General features: G+C 39.2%; 1 protein-coding gene across 1 annotated transcript in view; it reads right to left on the bottom strand.

The window, feature by feature from the left end:
• Positions 1 to 19,212, bottom strand: part of HECW2 (HECT, C2 and WW domain containing E3 ubiquitin protein ligase 2) — a 185,286-nt gene that overhangs the window by 32,937 nt on the left and 133,137 nt on the right. The window contains exons 16-19 of the mRNA XM_032236640.1: positions 12,676 to 12,778; positions 5,638 to 5,734; positions 4,615 to 4,698; positions 1,767 to 1,876 (exon numbers count right to left, since the gene is read on the bottom strand). Of these exons, the coding sequence (XP_032092531.1) occupies positions 1,767 to 1,876; positions 4,615 to 4,698; positions 5,638 to 5,734; positions 12,676 to 12,778 (394 nt within the window). The remainder of the gene's footprint in view (positions 1 to 1,766; positions 1,877 to 4,614; positions 4,699 to 5,637; positions 5,735 to 12,675; positions 12,779 to 19,212) is intronic.

Below are 19,212 nucleotides of genomic sequence, written 5' to 3'. Positions count from 1 at the left end.
ATTGCAGAAAATATGACTTCAGCAACGGAGTGGTCAATGCCTGCAATGCACTACCTTGATTTTGTTGTTATATCCTCAAACTCCCACACATTTAACCTTAAATTGTCTACCGTGGACCTTGAGAGGTCTGTAAAGGGCTTGCATAAGCACACCAGCCTCCCCCTCCCCCCGTCCTATTGACCTCTATTATTTTTACCCATTTCCTGTGTTCATATCCATGTTTATACTTATGCGTGTTATCTCGTACATGTTTGACAAACTAAATAAATAAATAAAATAAAAATAAGGAATCCTGCTTGACTAAGCCTTTCTCTTTAACCCCTTTCTTTTTATTCCAAAGGTACTCAGCTCTCTCATCTCCTTCAAACCAGTAGAGAAAGAGAGGTAACACCTTTTTCTCATGAACTCCACCTCTGTAAAACTGAAATACGTTTGAGAAATGCATTTATAACAAATATATGCTGCTTTGTAGAAAGACTGCAACTATCTTTTTTTTTAATTGTTTACTTTTATTGGCGTTATTCAGGACCTATTTAAATTCTTAGTTTGAGAACTGACTTGGGAAGATTCATTTACATTAGATGAGATGCTCCTAAATTATCTTTTCAGCACATGACAAATTCTTACGACAAATCAGCTAGCACTGTCAAGAATTTCCTGGGCAATTAAAGCAATTATTTCCATCGTAACAATAACAAAAGAATGGAGCTGTTATTAAAATAGATTACCCATATTATGTACGTCTCTCTTTCTCTCATTATACATACTGCATGCACATGCTTTTGCATGCTGATAACTTAGTATTTTATAAATAATCAAGTAATTTTATTTGTGTAATCTAAATTGCAGCATCAAACTGTTTGAATGGGAAAAGAGCTCTGATGATGAACTTCTTTCCTTTATGAAGTGAATCAAGAGATTAATTAATCATTCATATTAAAATACACAAATTATTTCAATTATGTAACAAATCATATGTAATTAACAGAAGGTGCTGAAGGTTTTTTCCACCCAGAAAAATAAAATAAACTGTATTTAGCTGCAAAAACGTCCAATATAAATTATCAAATTTTTAATAAAAATGATCCTTATCAGGTTAATATATAACTTTATTCAAGAAATTGTGTTAGACCAAAAACTGTTTATTAAAATTAGTATTATTGATATTTCCAGAAAAAGCATAGGCACAAAATATTTAAAAATGAATGAATTCTAGTCCATATTTTAATGCTTTCTTATTGTATAAAGATTTGCTAATACAGCATTCTTAGGAAAAGATGCCTAAGAAATCATCCTTAAGGGAAGACATGTATATGTACATACGTATGCATCAGACGGAATGTCAAAATCCATTTTACAAAGCCTAATAATTTAATCAATTTATGCCTCAATGTTTTCTTTTGGACTGTTCTTATCCCAAGATATCACCAATGGAAGACGGTACCCAGTCATTGTTTAAATTCTTCCTCTTTGTACAAAAGAGATCTAAAAATAATTAATGTTAAGTTCTCCCTTAATTTTTTTTAAAATATTAGTGGCAGAAAACTGCTACTTCCACAATATAGAATATGTTCTTCATTCTTCGAAATCATCTTTCTGAGAAACGTTACGTAAAAGTCTGAAGTAAACAGCAAAGAATTCATTTAATCTTAAGGTCAAAACATTCATCTCCTGCATTTCGTAAGGAAGGCCATGAAACCAGGCAAGAAGAAACTTTACCTGGTCCACCATCTTAAAACACCAAAAGCAGTTGCGATAGAGCTCACCTGGAGAGTTCTGAGGGGAGGACACGGGGGACCCACGTGGTGACTGACAATAACTGGGATGAAGTAAGGCATGTGGTGGTACATATGACATAATTTCCTCTTCAAATAAACTAGGCAGAAAGTAAGCAGAAATAAAGCAGGTATGCAAATTGATTTCACTATGCCACATGTGACATTTTGTAGAAATATTATACATTCCTGTATACACCAAACAAACACCATGTTGATTTCTTTGAAAGACTGCACATTTGCATCTGAAAATGTCAAAAGCTACAAGTGAAAAAAGAAAAGTTTAAGCGTAACTTCCCTGTTCCAAGTGTTTGTTTGTTTGTTTGTTTGTTTGTTTGTTTATTAGACTTATATACCGCTTCATAGGGCTTTCAGCCCTCTCTAAGCGGTTTACAGATTTTTAGCAAATTGAATCAGCAAATTGCCCCCACAGTCTGGGTCCTCATTTCACCCACCTTGGAAGGATGGAAGGCTGAGTCAACCTTGAGCCGGTGAGATTTGAACCGCTGAACTGCAGATAACAGTCAGCTGAAGTGGCCTGCAGTACTGCACCCTAACCACTGTGCCACCTCGGCTCGCCACCCACTGGAAATATCTTTATAATATCTTTATTTGTTCTAAAGTGCTATCAGGTTGCCACTGTCTATATAGCTACGTGTAATATGAATGACTGACCTAAAGCATTCATGCTTTGCTGCTCAGACCACACACACAAAGAATACTTTGGTTATGTCCCACCAGAAATATGTAATGGCAACAGCTAATTCTGCTTTTTGCACAGAATTGTAGAATAAATTGCAATGTGGTAGGCCTCCTCATTATTTTTTAGTTAAAGGTAAAGGAGACTTCTTTAAATATACCTTTTTTTCCTAGGCTTTTTAATAATTTATTTCAAGGTTTTGTTTTAATGTTTTATCATTTTAAAGGTTTGTAGGATTTTTTATGTTACGTTTATACACTGATAAGTCACTTGCAGCTGTTAAAATGAGCAGTATACGCACTCATTAGGAAGTAAATAAAATTACATTATGACATTTTTTAAAATATGGAACCCACAAGCAATGTTTTATGTATCTTTCCTCTTCTGTGCTAAATGCATGTAGCTTTCAGCTCAGTAAGTGTCTTCCATATGTCTTTTAAGGGGAGGTGAAGGTGGGGAAAAATAATCCAGTCCTGAAAAGCAAGACTCTCTCTTATTTAGCATGTAGCACAAGTCCCCCCCCCTCTTTTGCTAAGTAAAGCACTGCTCCTTTGATTGCTTACTGCAAATGTTTTGCAATGTATCTGAACATTCCAATGGAACTGTTTCTATCTTGCAAGATTTTCCAAATGCTTTACTTCAGCTGCATTTCTAATGTGAAACATGGCATTCAGACTTTGTTGCTTGGATGCTAAATTGCCCTGCTTTGAATGGAAGGCCATTCTCATTCAGGGAAAGTCTTTGATCCAGCTGAGGCATCCGTTGGGAGAAAACTATTTTGTCCACTTTTCCCCAAGAGTGCACTGAACTGGAGCTATAATCTTACAGTAGCAATTTCAAAACACTTTGGAGCAGATGGGAGAGCATAAGGCTGCAGAAAAGAAAGGAAATGGTGAAAACCACCAAGCTGCTTTCTTTATCCAGTGGAAATGTGTTGTGAATGGACATCTCACAGGTTCCCAGATTGTCACTTTGTTTAATGTTAATAAAAACAAAGGGCTATTATGACAGAACGTAAACAAAAGATTCTGAGAGGCATTGCCTTCTTTCCATGAGACAAATTGTTTTACAATTTAGCCTGAAGTTAATAAAGTAGGGTATAATATATTTTCTCCATCTGCAAATAGGCATGGAAATAAAGGAACACTGCACAGATCCAAAAAGAATTGATATTTTTTTAAACATGTTGATCGTAGTTTTTTTTTTTAAAGATGCAAAACACATTCGAGTTATCTATCAAACCAGTCCTGGATTATCTTGATAATATATTATTCATAAGCCTTCAAGATAGCATGTTAAAACAGTACAATTAATGCTTCTGACATGATCATCCTTCAGAGCCATAAAAATGACAGGTCCATTGAGGAATGTGTTTCCTGACAGATGAATAATCCCAGAATTGCTATAAAAAAATAACTTTCAAAACAAAGCAAAATGTCTTCTTTGAAATGAACATGGGGGGGGGGGGGAACCTAAAGAACAGTATTATGCAAGAGTTTGAATACAAGCAACACACTGTGTTGTGGCATGAAAGTTCTGTAAGGGCACCCCCGCAATATATCAGAGGCAACATTACACAGTGGGTGTGTTTTCATGGCAGACTAAGTCTAAGACCCTGAGAGTTATGAATGAGCAAGTGTGCTCGGATATGCTCCAGCTTGGCTCCAATTAAAATGCAAGGCAGAAAAGATCCCTGTTGCTCAAAGCAGCATCTACACATCACTCCTCTCCTTTTTTAAAAAGCACAAATTACATATGATAACAATACGCTACAAGTTAAAACACATATAGAAGAGCTGCAGGGCAGAAAACATGTAGACCAGAGATGTAATACCCCAGTGGGCGGGTGGGGGAGAGGCTCTGGTAAAGTGTCATTCGGTGAAAAATGCATGGACTACAGAAATGATACTAACTTCTTAGGGGTTTGGGGGTGCATTCTAACTGAGCCCTCTGACGTATAATGAGAACCATACAAATATAGAAATGCTCTTAAAAAAAACACATCACAAAATCCCATAATTATGCATGAAAGGAAAAAACTAAGATTGGATCAAATGAACCTATGACAATTATCAAAGTGTACAAATTTGCTAAAGTAAATGTATGACAGATACTCAGTCTGCAGTAAGCATCCATTACCTTAATAACATAACAAGATCTGCATCACTGGATAACCGCACTAGACCTGGTGTTCCTTCAGTCCGAATAAACTGGATCTTCTCCCTGTTTGCATCAAGCACTAATGTATGTCAAAGCAGTACATAAAACTCATGGGACATATCAAACAGGCCTCTAAATTGTTTTAGGCACATTTTATTCATTACATCATGCACCTCCCTCCCAAAGAAGAATTCTTCAGCAAGCTCCCCTCTATTAACACCAGTGGCCCTCATTAATAGCAATAGCACTTAGACTTATATATCGCTTTACAGTGCTTTACAACTCTCTAAGCAGTTTACAGAGTCAGCAAATTTTCCCCAACAATCTGAGTCCTCATTTTACCCACCTCGGAAGGGTGAGTCAACCTTGAGCTGGTGAGAATTGAACTGCTCCTGACAGTCAGCAGAAGTAGCTTGCAGTACTGCATTCTAACCATTGTGCCACCGTGCTCATTAATAGTTTCTAAATACTGTTATTTTCTCTTGGCATAATTTTTCCACTCAAACTGCTTCAAGTATCTTGCCAATGAAAATAAGTAATTCGTGGTAATGCTAAATATTCCCTGAATAAATGAATTCCAAGGAGTAGCACAAGCTCTAGAGAAAGGCATTGTTGTTCTAAAAATGAATCATTAAAAATATATAAATGGATTCTCCTCTTCCTACCAACAAAGAGAATCCTATTAGTTTCCTAAAAGGGTATGAACTGAGGCACAAAGATATATTCTGCAAAATCATATTAGTCATTCCGGTTTCTGTGTCTACTAAATAGCAGTAGTTTTCATCTGTAAAAGTAACTACCTTCAGATGTACCATTTTGGATGTTTTACCTAGTCCAAGAGCTGTGGCACTTCTTTAAGTAAAGAAAATCTTATAGGTTTTCGGATTTTTTCTCTACACTGCACTGATTTTTTTTAAGGAGAATGTGAACTTGTTATATTTTGCTTATGCCTTAAAATCAAAAGATCTCAGGTAAGAAAAAAAATGGCATTACTCTGCTCACCTGAGTGAATGATTTCTTGTGAGATCTGGCTGTCGCTCTTGGAGAATTTCAAAGATATTGGGTTGCCGCAGAAATGCAACTATCTTGTCATTGTAAGCTGAAAATTCAATGAAGAGTACATGATGAAAACCTCTGCTTAAAAACAATAGTCATTTTTCTTCAGGAAACATACCGGTAGATACAAGTTTTACCCTTTAGAAATTAATGTTTTTCCAGAAGAAGGGATCTTTATTAAGGATGAAAAGAGACATTCAAACCAGAGGTGGGTTGCTCCCAGTTTGACCCGGATTGGGCGAATCAGTAGTGGTGGTGGCAGGAGGCTCCGCCCACCCGCCCGGGTGCTCCTGCGCATGCGCAGAAGTGTCATGCACGCAAGCACATGCGAACCAGTAGACTGGGATTTGAAACCCACCTCTGATTCAAAAGGCATATAGTTATTTATGTGGTGCCTATCAAAACGTGTTAAGCTAGTGTGTTTTTTCTTGGGCTTGTACTTGAGAGACCGCCTGCTGCCAATTACCTCCACTAGACCGATTAGATCCCACAGATTAGGCCTCCTCCGAATTCCATCCGCCAGCCAGTGTTGACTGGCAATTACCCGGAGGAGAGCCTTCTCTGTGGCTGCTCTGACCCTCTGGAACGAACTCCCTGTGGAGATTCGAACCCTCACCACCCTCCAGGCCTTCCGCAAAGCCCTCAAAACCTGGCTGTTCCGACAGGCCTGGGGCTAAAGAGCTGTTGCCCTCGTCTCGAATGGTATGACTGTTGTGAGTTTTAAATTATATATTGTTATGTTTGTTTTTTTAAATTTTTGTCTGTATCCCCCTTCCCCGGTTCGAGTTGTGAGCCGCCCTGAGTCCCCCTTCGGGGGAAAAGGGCGGCATATAAATACAATAAACTGAACTGAACTGTTATGCTGCAGTGATCCTGCAAACCACTGGAGATCCCAATCCTATCCTAGATGCCCTCTAGGTCTTCATACTTATCCTGTTTCTATCCAGTTTGGGGGAGCCACCAGCCTTTACAAGGTACTAATATGGCACTTATTTCTTTAATCCAGTATGAAGGAAAGAATAGTCCTTCACAGCCTGAGCTGCTTTTCTGGCAATTAAAAAATCAAAATGAAAAAAATGAAATAATTTTGACAGTGTCATCACCTGCCAAGTAACATAAAAATTAGATTCCATGCTCATGTATTATATTGTCTTCTTTTTTCTTTTTAAATTAATTCTTAAGATCTTTATCTTATAGCATTGCTATAATGTTTAGCCCTCCTTCGATTCCTTGGGAGATAAATTAACCTCATAGGAGCTAAAGAAAATCAAACTCTATTATTAAAAAAGAAGCAGATCACAGTAATATAAGATTATGAATTAATTTAAGAAGAAAAATGAAGACAATATAATACATGAGCATGGAATCTAATACCTAGTTTTATGCCAGGATTTAGTTTAAAGATCTGTAACAAGTACGGGTCCTTTCTCAAAAAGAAGAACCTATCATCTTACTTGGGTTTGTTGTCGTTGTTGTCATTGTGGTTGTTTAATTTTTATCTGGAATATATTTTAATATAACTTAAAAACATTATTCAGTGTCCTACAAACTGGAATGACAGAGAACAGATTATGACATTTTTCTGTGTGACAAAATTAAACCACTTGAAGGGTGCCATTGTATTCTTTATAAAACTTGTCTTCTCAAAACTAAATATAATCAATTCCCTGAATTTGACTCACAGTAGAATTAGTTTCCATCTGTCTCATTATTTTTATTGCCAGCCAAATTAAACAGCATTCTGATTTGCCCAAGTCCAATCAATATAGAATCAATTGGGTCTGCATACTTATGTACTTGATTTGATTTCTTTTTCCTAAAGAAAGATTTGATTTCTTTTTCCTAAAGATTTCTTTGCGTTTCTTAGATTATATTATTATTTTTCAGACATTTTGTTAATCTCATTAATATAATTCTGAAATTTAAATCTTCTAGGATAGTACAGATAGTCCTTGCTTAATGTCACTAATTGGGATCAATAGCAATAGCAATAGCAGTTAGACTTATATACCGCTTCATAGGGCTTTCAGCCCTCTCTAAGCGGTTTACAGAGTTAGCATATCGCCCCCACAGTCTGGGTCCTCATTTCACCCACCTCGGAAGGATGAAAGGCTGAGTCAACCTTGAGCCGGTGAAATTAGAACCGCTGAACTGCAGATAACAGTCAGCTGAAGTGGCCTGCAGTACTGCACCCTAACCACTGCGCCACCTCTGCTCTTAATAATACAGTCATTGAGAAAAGAAGACATTTAGTGAATTACTACCCTGCTTAGTTACAGTGGTTCTGGCAATCCCAGTTGTGGCAAATCAGCCATGGTCATTAAGCAAGTCATCACAGCTTGTGACCGCCCATTCGCTTCCCCTCATTATTAAAGCCGATAATAAAAATATTGCGAATTAGATTACAAGTTCTAAATGTTATTCTGATGTGAAAAGGCACGGTCCTTGGATTTTAAACAGAGTCGCCTATTGCAAGCATTACCATATGCGGCACCAAAGAAATGGGCAGCAACAGAAGTTTAAATCAGTAGCGATTGTCAAGAAACCAGTGCTGCTGAACAAACATCTAGCCATTCCATCAGATTAATTAGCTGTGGGTATCTTCCCACAATGTGACAGCTGCTGAACTCAATGAATTAACTTCTGTACTTTAAAGCCATGAATCACCAGTCCTGAAGCCAATAGGTTTTGTCATGTGTAAGGAGCCATCAAATATACAAACAGTTGCCAAAGTAACTTAGCTCATTGAAAACAAATTTGACAGTTAAATAAATGATACTGTATGAAAAAATAAGAAACCTATTTTAAGTAGGCTTTTTTTCCCCGAATAAAACATATAATAACGTATTTACAAAGTTTCCATTATTACTGCAAAATTCTCTAATTTAGCAATACGGCTAAATTAAAGCAATGTTGAGAAATGAAACATATGCATCTGTTAATTAACACATCAAGCAAATATCAATCACTATTTGTAATTTTTTTTTTAACATTCATATTTTAAAGCAAGGGACACCCTCTAAACCAGTGTTTCTCAACCTTGGCCACTTGAAGATGTCTGGACTTCAACTCCCAGAATTCCCCAGCCAGCATTCGCTGGCTGGGGAATTCTGGGAGTTGAAGTCCAGACATCTTCAAGTGGCCAAGGTTGAGAAACACTGCTCTAAACTCATTGGAATGAAGAGGTAGGTACAGAACTTTGTGCAAACCATGGTATCCATTCCAAAAATCCTGTTACTGAAATCAGTTATTTACGGAGATGCTGAGTTCTACCCCACCAGATGTCGTCAAGGAAATTGGATAGCCTTTGCTGGAGATGATTTAATTTGGATTACAGTACTGCTGCACTGAGAAGAGAACCGTACCCTTCTAGGATTCCTTGGAGCAGCCCCAATACTGATTCATCACTTCAGTGGGATTTGCTTTGCTTTGCTTTTCTGTCCCTTCAAGTTATTGCTGACTCCAGGCAACTGCCTGGATTAATCCCGGCTGTCTTCTTAGAAAAAGTGGCTTGCCATTGCCTGCTTCCCAGGATTGAGAGAGAGTGACTGGCCCAAGGTTACCTAGCTGGCTGTGTGCTTCAGGCAGAACTAAAACTCACAGTCTTCTAGTTTCTAGCCTGTGGTGCTTTAACCACTACACCAACTGGCTCTCCTTTACAGTGGGTATTGTGCAGTGGTGGGTTTGAAATAATTTACCAACCGGTTCTCTGTCCTAATGACCAGGTGGGTAGGCGGGGCTTAGTGGTCATGTGATCGTGTGGACATGGCCAACTCAACATTAGTCAGGTCGATGGGCGCTTTGCCTTAGCTGTTACAGTGTAATTAATAAGGGTTAACCGGAGAGGCAGTTTCTGTAAACAGGGCAATAAAAATTAAGCTAGAAACAACAGCAGAATGTTTCCTTCCTGCCTTCCTTACAGGATTAGCCCTGCAAAGTGGAAAAAAAACAAAAGATGATTTCTTCCAACAACCGGTTCTCTGAACCTCTTAGAAAGTTAAGAACCGGTTCTCCTGAATAGGTACGAACTGGCTGAATCCCACCACTGGTATTGTGGCATACAAATAATGATCAGTTGCTGCTAGGATGGGACAACTCTGAACAGAAATAAGAATCACTAGTAATAACTGCTTGCTAAATTATTGTCAAAAGCACTGACTTCTTTTCCTGTTCCCCTTTCTTCATGATATTGTAAAAAAGGCAGAATGACATAATCACAGTATGAACTTCCCTATTAACACAAGCAAAACCCAATGAAGTTGAATAGCGGTAGAGAAACTTATAGCTCAGATATGTAAAGCCAGTATCCTGCCTTGCTAAATATTACGTGTAAGAGAAGAGTAGATTTACTTCAGAGGTGGGTTCCTACCAGTTCGCACCTATTCGGTAGAACCGGTTCGTCAAATCTACCGAACCGGTTAGAAGAGGTTCCACCAGTGGACCCGGAAAGCAGGCCACACCTACAGAAGAGGTTCCAAAAATTTTTGAAACCCACCACTGGTCCTTGGATATGATTATTCTACACTATCATGCTCAGATTTATAAAACTCAGTGCCTCTGTGAAAGGTAAGGATGACTACTGCGTTTGTGGTGCAATCAGAACATTGCGTGTGTTGAAGTTGTTTTAATGCAAACCAAAGATGCCTATTAAAAAACAAGTTTACATCATATTCTTATGCATGCCAGTGCTGTGTGTGAGGTAATTTAAGGTGGTTCTGACAAGTGTCATCGGCATCTTCATATCCGGTCACATGGGTGGCAAGCCACTCCCATCCGGTCACATGGGCGGCAAGCCACTCCCACAAAGGAGGCCACACCCATAGAGTAGGTTCAAACAATTTTTGAAACCCACCACTGATTTACTTCCTTTTAAGTTAGACACAATATACACACTATCGGTCTCTGGACTCAGGAGAAAAACATCTCAGGGAAACGTTTTGCTCAAGTTTACTAAATCCATATTTGTATCAGCTTACACCTTAGAGAACTGACAGCCCACGAGCCAGATATGTCACATGCAGGCCATGGCCCACCCGAGCTTTGCAAAAGCATAAATGTCACAATATGTCACAATCTGGCCCGCGATTGAGTTTGACACCCGTGCCTTAGAGGATGCATTCCTAGATGTTCAACTACAGGTAGTCCTTGACTTACAACCACAATTGAGCCCAACATTTATGTTGCTAAGTGAGACACTGGTTAAGTGAGTTTTGCTTCATTTTATGACATAGTTGTTGTCGATCGTTGCAGTTGTTAAGTTAGTCAAATGGCTGTTAAGTGAATCTGGCTTCCCCACTGACTTTGCTTATCAGAAAGTCACCAAAGGTGAACATATGATCCTGGGACACTGCAATCGTCATAAATATGAATCATTTGCCAACTGTCTGAATTTTGATCACATGACCATGGGCATGCTACAACGGTCATAAGGGTGAAAAACAGTCATAAGTCACTTTTTTCAGTGATGTAACTTTGAACAGTAACTAAATAAACTGTTATAAGTTGAGGACTACCTGTGAATGGTTCAAAGGGATTCAAAATAAAAGTCTAAACTGTTTTTCATATTCAATGTATTTAAATAACCAGCTTCCTGTTTTATCAAGCAACTGCATCCTGAGTTGCCTACTTAAAGAATTGATCAAAATACCTGATTTAAAAAAATAGGCTACTCATAAGGTTTTTTTCATTGTGAAAAATAAGTGTGTTCATATTTCATTTTTTTAATCCATGCATTAAAAATAGTTATGAAAGATCTTTCCCCTTTCAGAAATCTCTTCTCCATTGTATGGCTCCAGATTATCACCTTGATTAACCAAACCTCCATATCTTTGTCTAAGGCAGTGTTTCTCAACCTTGGCGACTTTAAGTCCTGGGGACTTCAACTCCCAGAATGCTGGCTGGGGGATTCTGGGAGTTGAAGTCCCCAGGACTCAAAGTCGCCAAGGTTGAGAAACACTGGTCTAAGGGCTTCTATACAGAGTTTAAGAAGTGGAAATGTTAGTTATCACATTTTAAAATGCCCAACTAATGGAAAAGACTGGTTTGTGTTTGGATGTCCTGCAAAATGCTGGATATCTGGCAACTGGGAAGCATATGGGATAGGGTTTGTTTGGCAAACTAATAAGTAATAATGGGGAAACAAGCCAATAAAATGCTTCAATTATGTCATCCGCAAGAGATTCCTAAGTTTCAGTTTTATTACAAGAATAAACTTTTTAGAGTTATTATTCACATTATGACATTTGATACCTAGGATTCCCCCCAGGCAAACATGAACCTGGAAATATTTCATCTGAAGTCTTAAAAAAAAACTTTATTTATGACTAGTGATGTATGTTAAACACGTACAGCCAGTCCCAGGTTAAGAATGACTATCGTTCCTAAATCTGCTTTTAACACGAAATTAATAGGCTGTCCATTTGGAAGTTCAAGGTGTCCATCAATAAGAGATTCTTAACCTGGGCACTGTCTATATTTATATTTAGTTATTGTTTTTATTGTTAAGGTAAAGGTTCCCCTAGCACACATGTGCTAGTCGTTCCTGACTCTAGGGAGCAGTGCTCATCTCCGTTTCAAAGCAGAAGAGCCAGGGCTGTCCGAAGAAATCTCTGTGGTCATGTGGCCGGCATGACTAAACGCCGAAGGCGCACGGAACACTGTTACCTTCCCACCAAAGGTGGTTCCTATTTTTCTACTTGCATTTTTACATGCTTTCAAACTGCTAGGTTGGCAGAAGCTGGGACAGGTAGCAGGAGCTTACTCCATTACGCAGCACTAGGGATTCGAACCACGAAAAAGCCGACGTTTCTGATCGGCAATCTCAGCTTGTTAGCCACTGAGCCACCGCGTCCTTTTTTATTGTTAGGAAGCATCTATATTTTTTTTTAAGCAATACAAGAGTACTTGTAGAAACAACCTTATGCTTTGACACAATAACATAAAAAGCAAAGACTGCATTTCAAGAAGCTCCAAATGAAGACATACCCACTGGCATCATGTCCTGGTATTGAGCCCTGCTGACTGCACTGAATGTACTTGATGGCCTTGGCAAGACTGGAGGTCCTGAATGGCGTGAATCTTCTCCCACCTGAAAAATAAAACAAAAGATAGTTTAGTGTACAAAAGTCCTTCTTGCCGGGGAGGAATGGGAAGAAGAGCGGAAGGGTAAAGGGGAGGAAGGGGAAGGAGAGAAGGGAAAGGAGAGGAGGAAGGAAGGAAGGAGAGAAGAAAGAGAAGAAATGGGGGTAGGAAGGAGGGAGGGAAGGAGGGAGGGAAGCAAGGAGGGAAGGAAGGAGGGAAGGAAGGAGAGAAGAAAGGAGGGAAGGAAGGCGGGAAGGAAGGAGAGAAGGAGAGAAGAAAGGAGGGAAGGAAGGAGAGAAGGAGAGAAGAAAGGAGGGAAGGAAGGAGGGAAGGAAGGAGAGAAGGAAGGGGGGAAGGAAGGAGGAAAGGAAGGGGGAAAGGAAGGAGAGAAGGAGAAAAGGAAGGAAGGAGGGAAGGAGGGAAGGAGGGAAGGAAGGAGGGAAGGAGAGAAGGAGGGAAGGGGAAGGAGGGAGGGAAGGAAGGGGAGTAGGAGAGAAGAAACGAGGGAAGGAAAGAGGGAGGGAGGGAAGAAGAAGTAGGATCTATGGGATGTTAAAAAAGCAATCTTCAAGTATATTGTCAACAGTAGGGAAAATTGTTATAAATACATATTATTAATAACAGTTATGAGATCATATAATTGTGAATGTATATATGAAATTGATAAAATTAAAATAATTTTTAAAAAGTCCTTCTTGCCATCCTATACATTTTATATACTATTTATTTGAGAATTTTTGCCCTGTCCTTCCTTAAAATTTTACTGAGCATAGGAACTTTTATTTTCTAAGCAAAGTGAATGTTTGACAAAAGAAAAGGTTTTATTAGATGGCAGAAAATTAAAAAGGAATCCCAATGATTTCTGGGCAGCAAAGGGTTTCTCAGTCAGACAAGATATTCTCTCTTTGCTCAACTGAATTTCCACCATATCTAGAACAGAAACCCGAACCTTTCCCCCCACCCCCCTGTTTTTCCCAAGCTGATAATACAGACGTTCATGTAAACTAGGAAGCACTGGTTAAAATTCAAATAGTTTTCAGATAAACAACCAGAGAAAAATAGATGTACAAATCAGACAAAATATGTAAATCTGCAGTCTTAATATTTCTATTCTGAAGAACAATGTGGCTTTTCCATGTTATAATGCTACTAATTGTCAATGTCTTTTAATGTTTTTAACTGTATATGTAACTGTAAACTGCCCAGGTAAGATGGACGGGCAATAAAATTTAAAAATAAAAAAATAAAAATAAAAATTATCTTATGTTACTGATGAGTTCATTCAATGAATACAAATCAGGAAGCCTATTTTAGATTTTCCAAAAGATTTAGACTTCCCATGATATAATGATAGCAAGAAGAAGAATTGTATTTTTAAATATATTATGTAAACAAAATCCTTATGAAATCCTAGCAATTGTAGGAGCATCTACAGGAGCTGAAAGGGGAGATAAAAGTAAAGGAATCTCTGTGGATTTACTCCACTAGTCATTGCTGAATACAGGGTCTCCAACTTTCCAGATTTGCCAAGAGGGGGTGGTTCCACATGAACAGCAGGCAAGCACACTTGTGCAACTCTATTTGTGCCTGCCACTTCCACTGCCCAGTTCACAACAGGCTGGGGCCTGGTTGTGGGCCCCAGCCTGTGGGTTGGGGACCCTACTATAGGTAAGGTGACCAGACATCCCGCTTTTGGCGGGACAGTCCCGCTTTTGAACAATTTGTCCCGCGTCCCGCAGCGTTTTTAAAAAGTCCCGATTTTTAAAAAATTTTTAATCAAGAACACCCCCCCCCGGTCAATGGTGCCCCTCTTTACCAATGTTAAAATCTAGTCACCTTAGGTGTAGGGGAAGTATTCATCTCTATTTCTAGGCTATTGAGCCAGCACTGTCGAAAGAAATTTCTATAGTCATGTAGCCTGCACTATGTCGCAGAGTGTTGTTACCCTCCTGCCAAGGTGACACCTATTTATCTAGTCACATATGCATCCTTTTGAACTGCTAGACTGGCAGGAGAACAGAAGCTCTCGGTCACACAGAGCTTGGGTCTCGAGCCTGGGAAGTCAGCTGTCCAGACGACAAGCCCAGCATCTTAACCGCTGAGGCACTACTGCTGGATGGGAAGAAGTCCTTTAAAATATTCCAGCATCTAAAGCTTCTAAAAGCACCAGTGTGAGTTCTCTTTGAGATGCAAATATAAAGCAATAAAAGAGAAGAGGACTAAGGCATGGAGAGAAAGATTTGGAATTCCCTTTCAGACTGTCCAAGAGTTCTAAGATTGTCAATTTCCTGTGAATAATATTGGATAAAATTAGACTGAAGGTTACTGTATTATTCTATTTGCCAAATCTCATGTAGCTGGTATGCAATCTCATATTTCACCCCTGTGAAAATATGAAAGGCTCCCTGTGAAAATATGAAATACTTAAAGGCTCTTAACCTGCTTTTAAATAAGGAGATAAATTCATCACTGCTGTGTTTGAAGGTTTGGGATGTTTTAATGAAACATCGCAATGTTTCATTGCAGATAACACAGGTTACAAAATGCGTAAGGAATTGCCAATAGTTCACGAGTATAAATTTCACTAAATGGAGTGAAGGTTAATGGTTAATGCAACAAAAGTATTAGGATGCACATAGAAAGCCTAAGCCAATCATCTACCAACGTCACTTCCCTTTGCAGCAACAACCCCAAATTTCCCCTTGTTGAACACAAGCTTAACTTCTGCAATTTCCTGGCTCCAGTTAGTCGGTCTCTTTGCTGGAGGTTCCGCAGTTGTGTGTGTGTGTGTGTGTGTGTTTTTACCACACTACTATTTGTTTTCTATGCTGACAGCACTCACTTTTCTATCAGCGTGAGAATCACAAATGCCAGCAATGCTTTGCCAAACAGATAGTATAGCTATTAAATTTTGCTTCTCCGCATTAGATTATTTGTTTTATAATAGACTGAAGAACTATTCTAAATTCCCCATTTTTCAGTGGGAACCTCTTTTTCCTGGAAATGGAAAAGAACAGCTCCTTCTGAAGTTGATGCCCAGAAGTTGAAATCCAACAGTTGAAATCTGTTCACTCCAATTCCTTGATTTTTATCACTATCGCTGAAAAATAAGCCCAACTGCAGGCTTTGTTACCAAGAATTCTTATAAAGAAAGGAAAAAACTTATGGTTGAATATAATGGTTAATAGCAACACTGCATAAACAGTTTCCACTTGTGTAATGGATTTTCCTTCCATATCTGCACGTGAACTTCTCTTTATCTTTCAGTGCCCTGCAGCTGTCTTTATTTCCACAAAGTCTGTCTCAATGCAAGAAATTTCAGAGATATAAAGAAGCAGATGAATCAATTTCTTCAACTGCTGTTGATATATTAATAGAATAGAATAGAATAGAATAGAATAGCAGAGTTGGAAGGGACTTTGGAGGTGTTCTAGCCCAACCCCCTGCTTAGGCAGGAAACCCTACGCCACGTCAGACAAATGGTTATCCAACATCTTCTAAAAAACTTCCAGCGTTGGATCATTCACAACTTCTGGAGGCAAGTTGTTCCACTGATTAATTGTTCCAACTGTCAGGAAATTTTTCCTTAGTTCTAAGTTGCTTCGCTCCATTATTAGTTTCCACCCATTGCTTCTTGTCCTACCCTCAGGTGCTTTGGAGAATAGTTTGACTCTCTCTTCCTTGTGGCAGCCCCTGAGATATTGGAACACTGCTATCATGTCACTCCTAGTCCTTCTTTTCATTAAACTAGACATTCCCAGTTCCTGCAACCGTTCTTCATATGTTTTAGCCTCCAGCCCCCTAATCATCTTTGTTGCTCTTCTCTGCACTCTTTCTAGAGTCTCCACATCTTTTTTACATCGTGGTGACCAAAACTGGATGCAGTATTAGCAAAATGGGGCATACCATACTTCATTAAAGGAAGGAGAAGTAGTCATTGTCGTTATACTTTGTTTGAAAGAGAAACACAATGCAAATATAATTAGCTCATAGATCACTGCTGACTTTTCGTTTAATGTTGTGTTTCTACATACATTTCTCTTTAAGCACAGCTATTGTTTCTAGAAATAGTCTTTAGCATTCTGATTTGCAATACATTAAAGGGGGGGAGGGACATTTGCATACCAACCAGACAATTGTTAAGTCCAAACACATAGGTTTGCCTAGTACAGTGATGGCGAACCTATGACACGCGTGTCAGTGCTGACACGCGTAGCCATTTGGGGTGACACGCACAGGATTTCATGCGATTCATCCTCGGCTCCTGCACGGCCACTGAGGATGAAAGAATCTGTGCTGGAGGAACGGGGGGGCGGGACGTGTGATCTCCCCCGCCCACACTCACTTACTGTATCTCCGCCGCCCCTTTCTGAGCGCAGGGGCTGCTGGTAAGGCGTGTGTGCCGTGCGCACACACGTCATCAGCGTGGCGAGGGAGGACCCGCAGGAGAGGAGCGCGGGAACAGTCTCTCCAGTCAGGCCGGCACAGAGAGTCTACTCCTGGGACTGTCGGTTACGACCGCACCACAGCAGGGAACAGCGGAGTGCCAACGGGAACTGTGAGCGCCATTAGCAGCAACTATTGGGGTGCCATGGACTTGTAATTGCCCACAATAACTGAGATAAGTGAGGGGGAGGTTGTGTTAGCTTGTTAGGCTAGTTAACCCCTAATTGGCTATCTATAATTCTATCTGCTGTCACTGGCCCACTGATGGAGCACCCAAAAAATAAAAAACAAAGGTTAAGTAAAGGGAGTGGTAGTGGCAGTGGCCGACCCTTTCAAGAGACATGGAGCGAGATGTATGGCATTATAGAAAAAAATGGCAGATCATTTTGCGTTCTATGTACTGAAACGGTAGTAAGCAGAATGTGGAATATAAATAGACATTTTGAAACTAATAATTCCCAGCTCTTGGAAAAAAGTGAGGATGAAAGGAGGGAATACATTTCCAGGAAGCTACACCTTTATAAGAGCCAATCTAACTCCATCCTTAAATTTATGAAAGGCTCTACAAATTTAAACTCTGCAAGTTTGAGCATTGCTCACTCCATAGCTCAGCATGCAAAAGCGCTTAACAAAGAAGTTACTAAGCAGGTATGTTAAATAATTTGTTTTTGGTTTATTAAATACAATTATATATTGCAATTATACATTTTTGTAGTTTAAACTATAAATTGCGCAAAATTATGTTTTTGTCGAAGTGACACACAACGCGAGTTATGCTCGATTTTTTGCCGATTTTTGACACACCATGCCAAAAAGGTTGCCCATCACTGGCCTAGTAAATTAAATTCATGAAATAGGATAATACAAATCGCCAAGCTTAATTTGATGGGAGATTTTACCTTTTATTTAAGATTATTCTGTCTTTTGATATTGCAAGGATCAAATTTCTATGTATGCCTCTTTTCTACTATCACCTGTTTTACGGTGGTTCTCTACAAACAGCCTATTTGCTTATGTTGCTTTGAATATATTTGCAGGGAAAGGCCTCCTGGTGGTATAAAAGGAAAACGACAAAGAGGTTTTGCAAAAAAATAATTGCAAAGTTCAAACTCCTTTGCCAACCTGGCACAACCTGAATTCAGCTGACTCAGGTCGCAACCTGACACAACCTGCTATATACCCAGGAGCAATGGGAGCTCTTGTCTTCTTTATCTTCCATCATATGCAATAGATAATAATTGCAATTCTGACATTTGTGTACTTTGTTCTAGTACCAGGCTTAGAACAGTTCATCGCTACACAGCTGATATTACTTGGGAGTTAGTAGAAAATTGCCCAAGGAAGAATTGGGAGTGTTCAGAAGTCAAGACAATACATAAAATACATTATCAGCATCTGGGATGGTTTGAATAAGCTTTGCCTTCAAAATGCTAGATTCAACCCACAGGATCTGTGGGTTGCAAAGAGACAACTAATCAATTGGAGATCAAAACCTGGTGTCTTTATACCAAGGTGTAATCAGTATTGAAGGAGTAATGCCTCCATACACTATCTCTCGGGTGTAATCATTCAGTAAGTAAGTAAGTAAAATCTTTATTACGGTCAAAGACCAGCAATACACATTAGTTTTTACACTATATTAAAAAAAATACTAACATTAAAATATAATTTCAAAGCATTGACATTAAAAGTGGATAATAACATAATGGTCCAAAGATTGTTAGAGGTATGTCCAGATAATTGGTACCAGATGACAACTATACTTCTGTAGCCAATTTTTTTCTTATGGACATTGCAGCAGCACAGAACTTTGCCACTGCAGACGTGGTAACCGGGTTAGCGCCAAGGTGGCAGAGTGGTTAAATGCAGCACTGCAGGCTACTTCAGCTGACTGCAGTTCTGCAGTTCGGCTGTTCAAATCTCACCGGCTCAGGGTTGACTCAGCCTTCCATCCTTCCGAGGTGGGTAAAATGAGGACCCGGATTGTTGTTGGGG

Source organism: Thamnophis elegans, chromosome 1, assembly GCF_009769535.1.
Source record: "Thamnophis elegans isolate rThaEle1 chromosome 1, rThaEle1.pri, whole genome shotgun sequence".
Classification (NCBI taxonomy): Eukaryota; Metazoa; Chordata; class Lepidosauria; order Squamata; family Colubridae; genus Thamnophis; species Thamnophis elegans.
This window is presented reverse-complemented; position numbering and strand designations above follow the sequence as displayed.